Below are 11,742 nucleotides of genomic sequence, written 5' to 3' on the forward strand. Positions count from 1 at the left end.
AAGGAAAGGATTTTGGAATCCAGGGTAAGACTCATACCAGCCACACCAATCACACCGTACAACTTGTGATAACCATACCCAGTTAACAGTATGAACAACAACTGAGCCTCATGAAACGGATGGCTCATAACAATAACCCCTTATTAAGCAATAACTATATACACGTATTGCAGAAGAAGTCCGCACTAGGGACGGGCGCCCAGCATCCACTACGGACTACGAGAAATAGAATTACCGGTGAGTAAATTCTTATTTTCTCCGACGTCCTAGTGGATGCTGGGAACTCCGTAAGGACCATGGGGATTATACCAAAGCTCCCAAACGGGCGGGAGAGTGCGGATGACTCTGCAGCACCGAATGAGCAAACACAAGGTCCTCCTCAGCCAGGGTATCAAACTTGTAGAACTTAGCAAATGTGTTTGAACCCGACCAAGTAGCTGCTCGGCAAAGCTGTAATGCCGAGACCCCTCGGGCAGCCGCCCAAGCAGAGCCCACCTTCCTCGTGGAATGGGCTTTCACTGACTTTGGATGCGGCAGTCCAGCCGCAGAGTGAGCCAGCTGAATCGTGCTACAGATCCAGCAAGCAATAGTCTGATTCGAAGCAGGAGCACCCAGCTTGTTGGGTGCATACAGAATAAACAGCGAGTCAGTCTTCCTGACTCCAGCCGTTCTGGAAACATATATTTTCAAAGCCCGGACTACGTCCAACAACTTGGAATCCTCCAAGTCCCGAGTAGCCGCAGGCACCACAATAGGTTGGTTCAAATGAAACGATGATACCACCTTAGGGAGAAATTGGGGACGAGTCCGCAATTCTGCCCTGTCCATAAGGAATATCAGATAGGGGCTTTTACATGACAAAGCCGCTAATTCCGACACCCGCCTAGCCGATGCTAAGGCCAACAGCATGACCACTTTCCACGTGAGATATTTTAGCTCCACGGTCTTAAGTGGCTCAAACCAGTGGGATTTCAGGAAATCCAACACAACGTTAAGATCCCAAGGCGCCACTGGTGGCACAAAAGGAGGCTGAATATGCAGCACTCCCTTTACAAACGTCTGAACCTCAGGCAGTGAAGCCAGTTCCTTTTGAAAGAAAATGGATAGGGCCAAGATCTGGACCTTTATGGACCCTAATTTGAGGCCCATAGTCACACCTGACTGTAGGAAGTGCAGAAATCGACCAAGCTGAAATTCCTCTGTAGGGGCCTTCCTGGCCTCACTCCAAGCAACATATTTTCGCCATATGCGGTGATAATGCTTTGCTGTCACATCCTTCCTAGCTCTTATCAGCGTAGGAACCACTTCATCCGGGATGCCCTTTTCCGCTAGGATCCGGCGTTCAACCGCCATGCCATCAAACGCAGCCGCGGTAAGTCTTGGAACAGACAGGGCCCCTGTTGCAACAGGTCCTGTCTAAGAGGCAGAGGCCATGGGTCCTCTGTGATCATCTCTTGTAGTTCTGGGTACCAAGTCCTTCTTGGCCAATCCGGAACGATGAGTATTGTTCTCACTCCTCTTTTTCTTACTATTCTCAGTACCTTGGGTATGAGAGGAAGAGGAGGAAACACATATACCGACTGGAACACCCACGGTGTCACTAGCGCGTCCACAGCTATCGCCTGAGGGTCCCTTGACCTGGTGCAATATCTTTTTAGCTTTTTGTTGAGGCGTGACGCCATCATGTCCACCTGTGGCAGTTCCCATCGATTTGAAATCTGTGTGAAGACTTCTGGATGAAGTCCCCACTCTCCCGGGTGGAGGTCGTGCCTGCTGAGGAAGTCTGCTTCCCAGTTGTCCACTCCCGGAATGAACACTGCTGACAGTGCTTGCACGTGATTCTCCGCCCAACGAAGAATCTTTGTGGCTTCCGCCATTGCCACCCTGCTTCTTGTGCCGCCCTGGCGGTTTACATGGGCGACTGCCGTGATGATGTCTGACTGAATCAGCACTGGTTGGTCTCGAAGCAGGGGCTCCGCTTGACTCAGGGCGTTGTATATGGCCCTTAATTCCAGTATATTTATGTGCAGACAAGTCTCCTGACTTGACCACAGGCCTTGGAAGTTTCTTCCCTGAGTGACTGCCCCCCATCCGCGGAGGCTTGCATCCGTGGTCACCAGGACCCAGTCCTGTATGCCGAACCTGCGGCCCTGGAGAAGATGAGCACTCTGCATCCACCACAGAAGAGACACCCTGGCCCTCGGGGACAGGGTGATCAGCCGATGCATCTGAAGATGCGATCCGGACCACTTGTCCAACAGATCCCACTGAAAGATCCTGGCATGGAACCTGCCGAAGGGAATGGCTTCGTATGACGCTACCATCTTTCCCAGGATTCGCGTGCAGTGATGCACCGACACCTGTTTTGGTTTCAGGAGGTCCCTGACCAGAGTCACCAGCTCCTGAGCCTTCTCCTCCGGGAGAAACACCTTCTTCTGTTCTGTGTCCAGAATCATGCAAAGGAAGGGCAGACGCGTCGTAGGAATCAGCTGCGACTTTGGAATATTCAGAATCCAGCCGTGCCGTAGCAACACGTCCTGAGAGAGTGCTACGCTGATCAACAACTGCTCCCTGGACCTCGCCTTTATGAGGAGATCGTCCAAGTACGGGATAACTGTAACTCCTTGCATCCGAAGGAGTACCATCATTTCCGCCATTACCTTGGTAAACACTCTCGGTGCCATGGACAGACCAAACGGCAACGTCTGGAATTGGTAATGACAGTCCTGTACCACAAATCTGAGGTACTCCTGGTGAGGTGGGTAAATGGGGACATGCAGGTACGCCTCCTTGATGTCCAGAGATACCATAAAATCCCCCTCCTCCAGGCTTGCAATGAACGCTCTGAGCGATTCCATTTTGAACTTGAATTTTTTCATATAAATGTTCAAGGATTTTAAATTCAGAATGGGTCTTACCGAACCATCCGGTTTTGGTACCACAAACAGTGTGGAATAGTAACCCCTTCCCTGCTGAAGGGGGGGTACCATTATTATCACTTGCTGGAAGTACAGCTTGTGAATTGCCGCCAGGCCTACCTCCCATTCCGTGGGAGAAGCTGGCAAGGCTGATTTTAGGTAACGGTGAGGGGGCGTCCCGTCGAACTCCAGCTTGTATCCCTGAGATACAATCTGTATAGCACAAGGATCCACCTGTGAGTGAACCCACTGGTTGCTGAAGTTTCGGAGATGCGCCCCCACCGCTCCTGGCTCCGCCTGTGGAGCCCCAGCGTCATGCGGTGGACTTAGTGGAAGCCGGCGAGGACTTTTGTTCCTGGGAACTGGCTGCATGGTGCAACTTCTTTCCTCTACCCCTGCCTCTGGCAAGAAAGGAAGCACCTCTGACCTTCTTGCTTCTCTGAGAACGAAAGGACTGCATTTGATAATACGGTGCTTTCTTAGGCTGTGAGGAAACCTGAGGCAAGAAAGTCGACTTTCCAGCTGTCGCTGTGGATACTAGGTCCGAGAGACCGTCCCCAAACAATTCCTCACCCTTATAAGGCAAAACCTCCATGTGTTTTTTAGAGTCGGCATCCCCTGTCCATTGCCGAGTCCATAAGACCCTCTTGGCAGAAATGGACATTGCATTAATTCTAGAGCCCAGTAGGCAAATGTCCCTCTGGGCATCCCTCATATATAAGACGACGTCTTTAATATGGCCCAGGGTAAGCAAGACGGTATCCCTGTCCAGGGTATCCATCTCCTCCGACAGAGTTTCTGTACATGCTGCTACAGCACTACACATCCAGGCTGAAGCAATAGCTGGCCTCAGTAGAGTACCAGAGTGTGTATACACGGACTTTAAAATAGCTTCCTGCTTCCTATCCGCAGGCTCCTTTGGGGCGGCCATATCCGGAGACGGCAGGGCCACCTTCTTAGATAAGCGTGTCAGGGCCTTGTCTACCCTAGGGGAGGATTCCCAACGTAACCTATCCGTTGGCGGGAAAGGGTACGCCAGCAGCAATCTTTTGGGAATTACTACCTTCTTATCAGGGGAGCTCCACGCTTCTTCACATAACTCATTTAATTCATGTGACGGGGGAAAAGTCACTGCCTGCTTTTTCTCCCCAAACATATGTACCCTCTTGTCAGGGACAGGGTTAACCTCTGAAATGTGTAATACATTTTTCATTGCAATAATCATGTAGCGGATGGCCTTGGTCAGTTTAGGCTGTAATTGTGCCTCATCATCGTCGACACTGGAGTCGGACTCCGTGTCGGTATCAGTGTCGACCAACTGCGATAGTGGGCGTTTTTGAGACCCTGACGGCAGGCCCGGGTTGAGAGCCCGGCTGTCCCCCGTCTGCTACGTCATCAAACCTTTTATGTAATGAGTTTACATTGTCATTTAAGACCTTCCACATATCCATCCAATCAGGTGTCGGCACCGACGGCGGCGACACCACATTTATCTGAACTTGCTCCGCCTCCACGTAACCTTCATCAAACATGTCGACACAGCCGTACCGACACACAGCACACCCACAGGGAATGCTCTGACTGAGGACAGGACCCCACAAAGGCTTTTGGGGAGACAGAGAGAGAGTATGCCAGCACACACCACAGCGCTATATAACTCAGGGATACACTGATTACCCAATAGCTGCTGAAATATAACTTTTGCGCCTAAATTTATGTGCCCACCCCTCTCTTTTTACCCTTCTGCTACCAGGAGACTGCAGGGGAGGGCCTGGGGAGCGTCCTTCCAGCGGAGCTGTGAAGAAAAAATGGCGCTGGTGTGCTGAGGAAGAAGGCCCCGCCCCCTCAGCGGCGGGCTTCTGTCCCGCTTTCAGTGATAGAAAATGGCGGGGGATTTACATATATACAGTTCCTGACTGTATATATGTAGGTTTAATGCCACAAGGTACTCAAATTGCTGCCCAGGGCGCCCCCGGCGCCCTGCACCCTACAGTGACCGGAGTGGTGGTGTGCTGTGGGAGCAATGGCGCACAGCTGCGGTGTTGTGCGCTACCTTAAATGAAGACAGGAGTCTTCAGCCGCCGATTTCACTGTCTTTCCAGCTTCTGTTCTTCTGGCTCTGCGAGGGGGACGGCGGCGCGGCTCCGGGAACGGACGATCGAGGACAGCTGCCTGTGTTCGAACCCTCTGGAGCTAATGGTGTCCAGTAGCCTAAGAAGCGCAACCTAGCTGAGGTGAGCCCACTAGGAGCACCCAGCTCTGGCCGGGCACAGATTCTAACTGAGGTCTGGAGGAGGGGCATAGAGGGAGGAGCCAGTGCACACCAGATAGTACCTAATCTTTTCTTTAGAGTGCCCAGTCTGCTGCGGAGCCCGTCTATTCCCCATGGTCCTTACGGAGTTCCCAGCATCCACTAGGACGTCAGAGAAATGTATTACTAATGTGTGGCATTATGTGTATAAGGTGCTCTACTGTGTGGCGTTGCATATAGAAAGGGCACTACTGTGTCGTCTAATGTGAATAAAGAGCAATAAGGTGTGGTGTAATGTGAATAAGGAGCAATTCAGTGTGATGTAATGTGAATAAGGGGCTCCTCTGTGAGGAGTAATGTTTATAAGGTAAAGTGATACTACTGTGGGATGCAATATGAATTATGGACACTATCACAAGATAAAATGTGAATAAAGTTGCAGTACTGTGTGGCGTAATTGGAATTGGGGTTACTATTGTGTGGCCATGCCCCTTCCCAGCAAGAAGATACCCCTTTTTGGGCTGTGCGTCAAATGTGCGAACTGTTCCTATTTAAAATATAGGGGGTACAAGGACTGCTGTAAGTGAGGGGTGATGGTTCTGGGAAAGAGGTGCAAGGTCAGAGGCAGAACCAGCGGTGGTGCTAGGGGGCACCAGCCAAAATCTTGCCTAGGGCATCATATAGGTTAGGGCCGGCTCTGCGTGGGAGCGCACATCGTTAACGACACTGAGTGCACACACTGGACGAGATTGTGAAAGATCTCGCTCAGATCAGCCCTTCTGAGCGAGATCTTTCCTTTTCTCATCTAGTGTGTATGATGCTTTGCAAAACAAACAAATTAGTAAAGAATACATAAATTTATATTTTGGCTTTCTACATTGTTATATAATTATCTTCCTCTGCTGTGCTTTTCTCTTAGATATTGTTGCATCCAGAAATCAGCTTTATGTCAAGTCTGTCTGATTGTATAAATACATGGCTGAACAGCATGGAGGAAGCTAGAAAAAGCATTGCATTCAGACTTGTAAGTCCTTTACCTACCACTGAAAAACAAAATTACATTACACAAGCGCTTTATACATATACAAGAATCTCTCCTTACACTCATCCCCAAATGGCACAAAATATAGAGATTCTATGCTCTATAAAAACCCTCCTTAAATTTAACCAAAGTTGACTTATTAGTAATTTAGGAAACATACATTTCAGTATTGTACTTATGCTATTATCATATGAATTGCTATGGTTGACCTAAAATTTCTTTGAGAAGATCACAAGTTTTATTGTGAATGACTTCTCTAAGTTTTCGCACACGGCGTGCACTTGACATGCCAACAAAACTGTGAGGTTGTAGGACGGCCATACCATTGTGTACATCACCCATGATGATTAGCTGACCTGTGACCGATGTCACGTTGGGACATGGACAACTCCAGTCTATGTTAAGAAGGGTAATTTCAAGTGGTTGCTTCCCCAAGAATTTAAGCCCCATTTTTTCATCTTTTAGGATATCTTCTACAGAGACCAAAGCGTGCCCAGTTTCTAGGTCTTCTGTCAACTCTAATATACGCCCAAGTATGGCAAAATCACTTTTACAAAAGCTTGTTACCAGCTTCTGCCGAGGCTTGCACACTTTGCATTTTTGGTTTTTGGGGAATGGGCACATCTCTTCACACAGTTCCTTACTTTCAAAGTTGTTTTCGTTGCCACCACACCCACCATAAATGAAAGATTGGCATTGACTCAGTATCTTGTTATATGCCCACCTTGGCTCATACGCCTTACAAAGACCTTGAAGAGGAGGATAATTACAGATATTGACTGGTCCATTCATGCAGGTTAGCATACAAGACTCATATGTTTCAAAGTGGTTCAAGTTACTATTGCAATTACCATACACAAATATGAAACAATTATTTTTCTTAGCATCAAAATACCACCGTGTCTGTTCCTCCCCACAGTCCTCGCTATCTGGTGGCTTTAGGCACTCATCAGTGGGAAAAAAAGTTTTGTTTTCTGATTTTTCCTTGGGAGGTTGTTCTTTGACAGACAAGGGGAAGTTAATTTTGATAAAGCCTCCTGTGTTTTTGGCGGTACATGTGTAGATGCCAGCGTCTTGAAATTGAGTGTTATAAATGACTAGCTGGGCAATATTGGTGACAACTATATTTGCGACCACATGATTGGGGCGCATGACAATACGTTCCTTCCCTTCAATTTGCTTCTCCCATGTTATTTCTGGTTTGGGTTTGCCAGTAACATCACAATGAAAGCTCACAGTGTCGCCGATATTGACTGACTTGTGAGTAGGGTTATTCACCAATGTGGGTGGAATCACATTTATGATGGCAGTCTCAATGGATGGGATGGTTGGGTTAGTTGTTGTCTCAGATGGCATCGGACTAGTATGTGGCCAACTCAGATGATATTTGCAGGTGACCACAGCCAATGAGATACCTTTTGCACAAGCTTCAGCATCCATAAAACATTTATTATAGTAAGTTAGTCCATCAGAAGCACAGGTAAAACTGGGTTCTTTCTCACATCTGTCTCTGCATTTGCAAATGGGTTGCCCATCCCAAATGTCGCACTGAGAACCTTGCTGTGTACACATAAAGAGGTCACACGTTGCTGCCTTAGGCATGCCAATGGGTCCTTTCTTTCCTTTCATATCCATGTATCGGGCTGCCACACAGCTCTTCATTCCACAGACATTAGGACAACACTTTTCATGTGTTTCACATTCCTAATACAAAAATAAAGTAAAAAAACAAAACAAAACATTTTATTGTTGAAAAAAATCTGCCTGTATTACTTATCTCTATAGATGTTCTCCCTCAGTACTAATCGTGTGTGACTTTTACATTTCTCACAAACAATAGCTGCCTTATCACTATTTAGATTGTAGTGGTGTCTATAACACAATGAATGAATTTAGCACCAGATGTGAAAGTCCTCGTAAATAATTGTATAATCTAAAATGTGTTTACAAAAAAAGAAAAGCCATTGGCCACATTTACATGATTTCTCATCATTAATGAAGATATTTAGAAACATGGTTGTAAAATACCAGATATGAGCATCCTATATATGGACAGATAACAGAGAGCAGCAGCTTGCACTTAGTTACATAGCAAGGACAGATAAAAGCATAGCAACCTGCACTTAGTTACATAGCAAGGACAGATAAGAGCATAGCAACCTGCACTTAGTTACATAGCAAGGACAGATAAGAGCATAGCAACCTGCACTTAGTTACATAGCAAGGACAGATAAGAGCATAGCAACCTGCACTTAGTTACATAGCAAGGACAGATAAGAGCATAGCAACCTGCACTTAGTTACATAGCAAGGACAGATAAGAGCATAGCAACCTGCACTTAGTTACATAGCAAGGACAGATAAGAGCATAGCAACCTGCACTTAGTTACATAGCAAGGACAGATAAGAGCATAGCAACCTGCACTTAGTTACATAGCAAGGACAGATAAGAGCATAGCAACCTGCACTTGGTTACATAGAAAGGACAGATAAGAGCATAGCAACCTGCACTTAGTTACATAGCAAGAACAGATAAGAGCATAGCAACCTGCACTTAGTTACATAGCAAGGACAGATAAGAGCATAGCAACCTGCACTTAGTTACATAGAAAGGACAGATAAGAGCATAGCAACCTGCACTTAGTTGCACAGAAATCTCAAATTCTCCATTAGTTTAGTAAAATCTAAATATCTAAAAATTAAGAAAGATGCCTTTACATATTTATTCTATTGTATTTCAGGCTGAATAGCTATTTAATTTGGCATAAATTTAATTCCTAATTTAATTTTTAGGAAAATGCTTAAAATGAACTCACCTGATCGGCACCACATTCTCTTTGGCAGGTACTCTGTGCATCTACCCATAGGTTTGGATTCATATCGTTAGGGCAAATACCGGCATGAGAATACCTCATGTGAGGCAAAGCTTCTCCTTGCAGCATGATATTCCCAGATAATATCCCCATCCAGGTGTAAATAAACGCCCACCACATTTTGGCTAAATTCTAACTATAATCTTTTAAAATATATCTATTTAAAAGCAAACGGTCTTTTCTATCCACTGTAACTCTTGTCGGTTATACAGTCCAAACTGCACTGGATTAATGGTTTAATAAAAATAACCCTTTAATTTAAGACTGTACTTGCTGTACAATTTCTTCTATTGCTCCATTAATTAATTCAGGAAATCTTGATTTCTTTAACAATACTTTTTTGTGCTAGGTTTAGCCTGTGAATTTTTTGGGGAAAAAAAATGTTGTAAATACTTTAAAGGATTGAATGTACTACAGTAGTCCCCTCACCCTACTTTACTCATTGTTCTGTTCACGGGTGAATGGTTTTTAATTTATGTAATATAATGGGGGGAAACGGCTGGCAAATAATTGTCTAAAACATTTCAGTTTAATTTGAACAGACATATTTATATATTATCGTTCATTATTTAGTTTTACACAGAAACTTTATATATCAAACTAAGAGATTAATAAATTCCTTTGGGGCATTAGACAACGTAAGACTGTTGTTCTTTGTTCAATCTCGGTGGAACATTAAAGGGCGGAAGTCCTAATGAATGAGCTGCCTTCGGAAACACTATTTTTATACTATTAATTTCTCTGTCTGAGCCGATTTGTAAAATCCAAAACACAGACTACTTTCTGTCACTGAGCAGCACCGAGTTAGGGAATGAAAAAGTCTATGCTAAAGCCAGGAACTGCGGTGTTGTTCTGTTATATCCTTTCTGAAGTTAATTTAGATAGAAAGATCTAGATAGATAGATAGATCCAGATACATAGATACTGTATTTGTATTAGTTTGAAGAGACGAATCACAGGTGTGGTTAGTAAATCTCCATTTTTACAGCAGTCACACTTTAAAACAAATGTAGTAGGTAGTATTTCTGCAGTTGTCTATTTTCTGAATGCACCAATGTAAATAGACTATTTATTTTTAATCTTCATGTAAAGGCTAGTTTATGTCTGGGATCATGTATAATCATATGAAAATATTTCTCAACAAGAATAGCGTGCTCAAGATAAATAACCCTTCATAAAACCCTTCACTGGCAATTAAAGGGCCTCTAGTTAGAAGAATTCTCATTTAAATATTTGCTGTTTATGGAAATAAGACCTGACTCAGAGATGGGCGCAGCAGCAATGTGACAATATGCTAATGCAGCAGTATGAGGCTGAGGGAAGAAGGCATCTTTTTCTGGCATCACAGATATCTGAGTGCTGCATCCTAAGAGACAGCATCAGGTCATCTGCGAGACCATTGGCTGTATGAGTAACCTTGGAATTGGTCTCAGCTCTCCCACAAAACAGGGGCAACATGCCACCGTTTTCTGCTTTGTCAGTCAGGCTGCGGCTCTGGGGGTGCTGTGTGTGATGACGCAGGCCCTGTTCTGCACATGTGCACAACGGGTCATGTGTAGGCGCCCCACCATCGATGTACGCAAACCATCGTGTTTGCATACATTTCCAAATTAAGCCCATAGAGCTCATTATAATTTGGTAATGGTTTAGAGTGGACCTGTGGTAATGGGATGAACCAGTGTGCTAGACTTCACTACGGCACAACCTGACTAATCTTTCTAACTTTTAATGTTATATATTCATGAGGTGCTGCTTCTTAAAAGTGTCTTGAACTTGGATGCCTCTGCTGTAGATGACCACTTTCATGGTAAATGCAAAAAAAGGATTTTAATTACCTATCAGTAAAAAAAAATCCTTTTCTCGTAGTCCGTAGAGGATGCTGGGGTTCCATTTAGTACCATGGGATATAGACGGGTCCCTTAGGAGTCATGGGCACATTTAGAGTTTAATAGTGTGGACCGGCTCCTCCCTCTATGCCCCTCCTACCAGACTCAGTCTAGAAACTGTGCCCAAGGGGACGGACATACTTTGAGAGAAGGAAATACACAGATAGTGGTGAGATTCACACCAGCTCACACATAGTAAAAGGAAAGCCAAGCTAACCAACTTGAAACAATTCAGCAATGGCTGAACAACAGTACTTAACCAAGTAACAATGCAGTACTTAACAAGTAACAATGCAGTACTTAACTAAGTAACAATGCAGGAAAACGAAGCGCTGGACGAGCACCCAGCATCCTCTACGGACTACGAGAAAAGGATTTACCAGTAGGTAATTAAAAACCTATTTTCTCTTACGTCCTAGAGGATGCTGGGGTTCCATTTAGTACCATGGGGATGTACCAAAGCTCCCAGTACGGGAGGGAGAGCACGGAGGCTCCCGCAGAAAAGATTAACCAAACTGAAGGTCCTCAGAGGCCAAGGTATCGAACTTGTAGAACTTAGCAAACGTGTTCGACCCTGACCAAGTAGCTGCCCGGCAAAGCTGCAAAGCCGAGACACCCCGAGCAGCCGCCCAGGAAGAACCCACTTTACGGGTAGAGTGGGCCTTAACAGAATTTGGACATGGCAATCCTGCCATAGAGTAAGCATGCTGGATAGTGAACCTAATCCAGCAAGAAATCATCTGCTTAGAAGGACACCCAACCTTGTTGGCAGC

At 45.4% G+C, this 11,742-nt stretch overlaps 1 protein-coding gene across 1 annotated transcript; it reads right to left on the bottom strand.

The window, feature by feature from the left end:
• Nucleotides 1–5,310: 5,310 nt before the first annotated feature.
• On the bottom strand, nucleotides 5,311–7,915 carry WFIKKN2 (WAP, follistatin/kazal, immunoglobulin, kunitz and netrin domain containing 2). Its single transcript, XM_063963635.1, has one exon. The coding sequence runs from the start codon at nucleotides 7,871–7,873 to the stop codon at nucleotides 6,410–6,412; it is 1,464 nt and encodes a 487-aa protein (XP_063819705.1). The 5' UTR covers nucleotides 7,874–7,915; the 3' UTR covers nucleotides 5,311–6,409.
• Between the last annotated feature and the right edge of the window lie 3,827 nt (nucleotides 7,916–11,742).

This window comes from Pseudophryne corroboree, chromosome 3 (genome assembly GCF_028390025.1).
Source record: "Pseudophryne corroboree isolate aPseCor3 chromosome 3, aPseCor3.hap2, whole genome shotgun sequence".
NCBI lineage: Eukaryota > Metazoa > Chordata > Amphibia > Anura > Myobatrachidae > Pseudophryne > Pseudophryne corroboree.

What these genes read in the sequence shown, in the direction of transcription:
- WFIKKN2 (XM_063963635.1), bottom strand. Translation starts at nt 7,873, where the DNA reads ATGAAGAGCTGTGTGGCAGCCCGATACATGGATATGAAAGGAAAGAAA.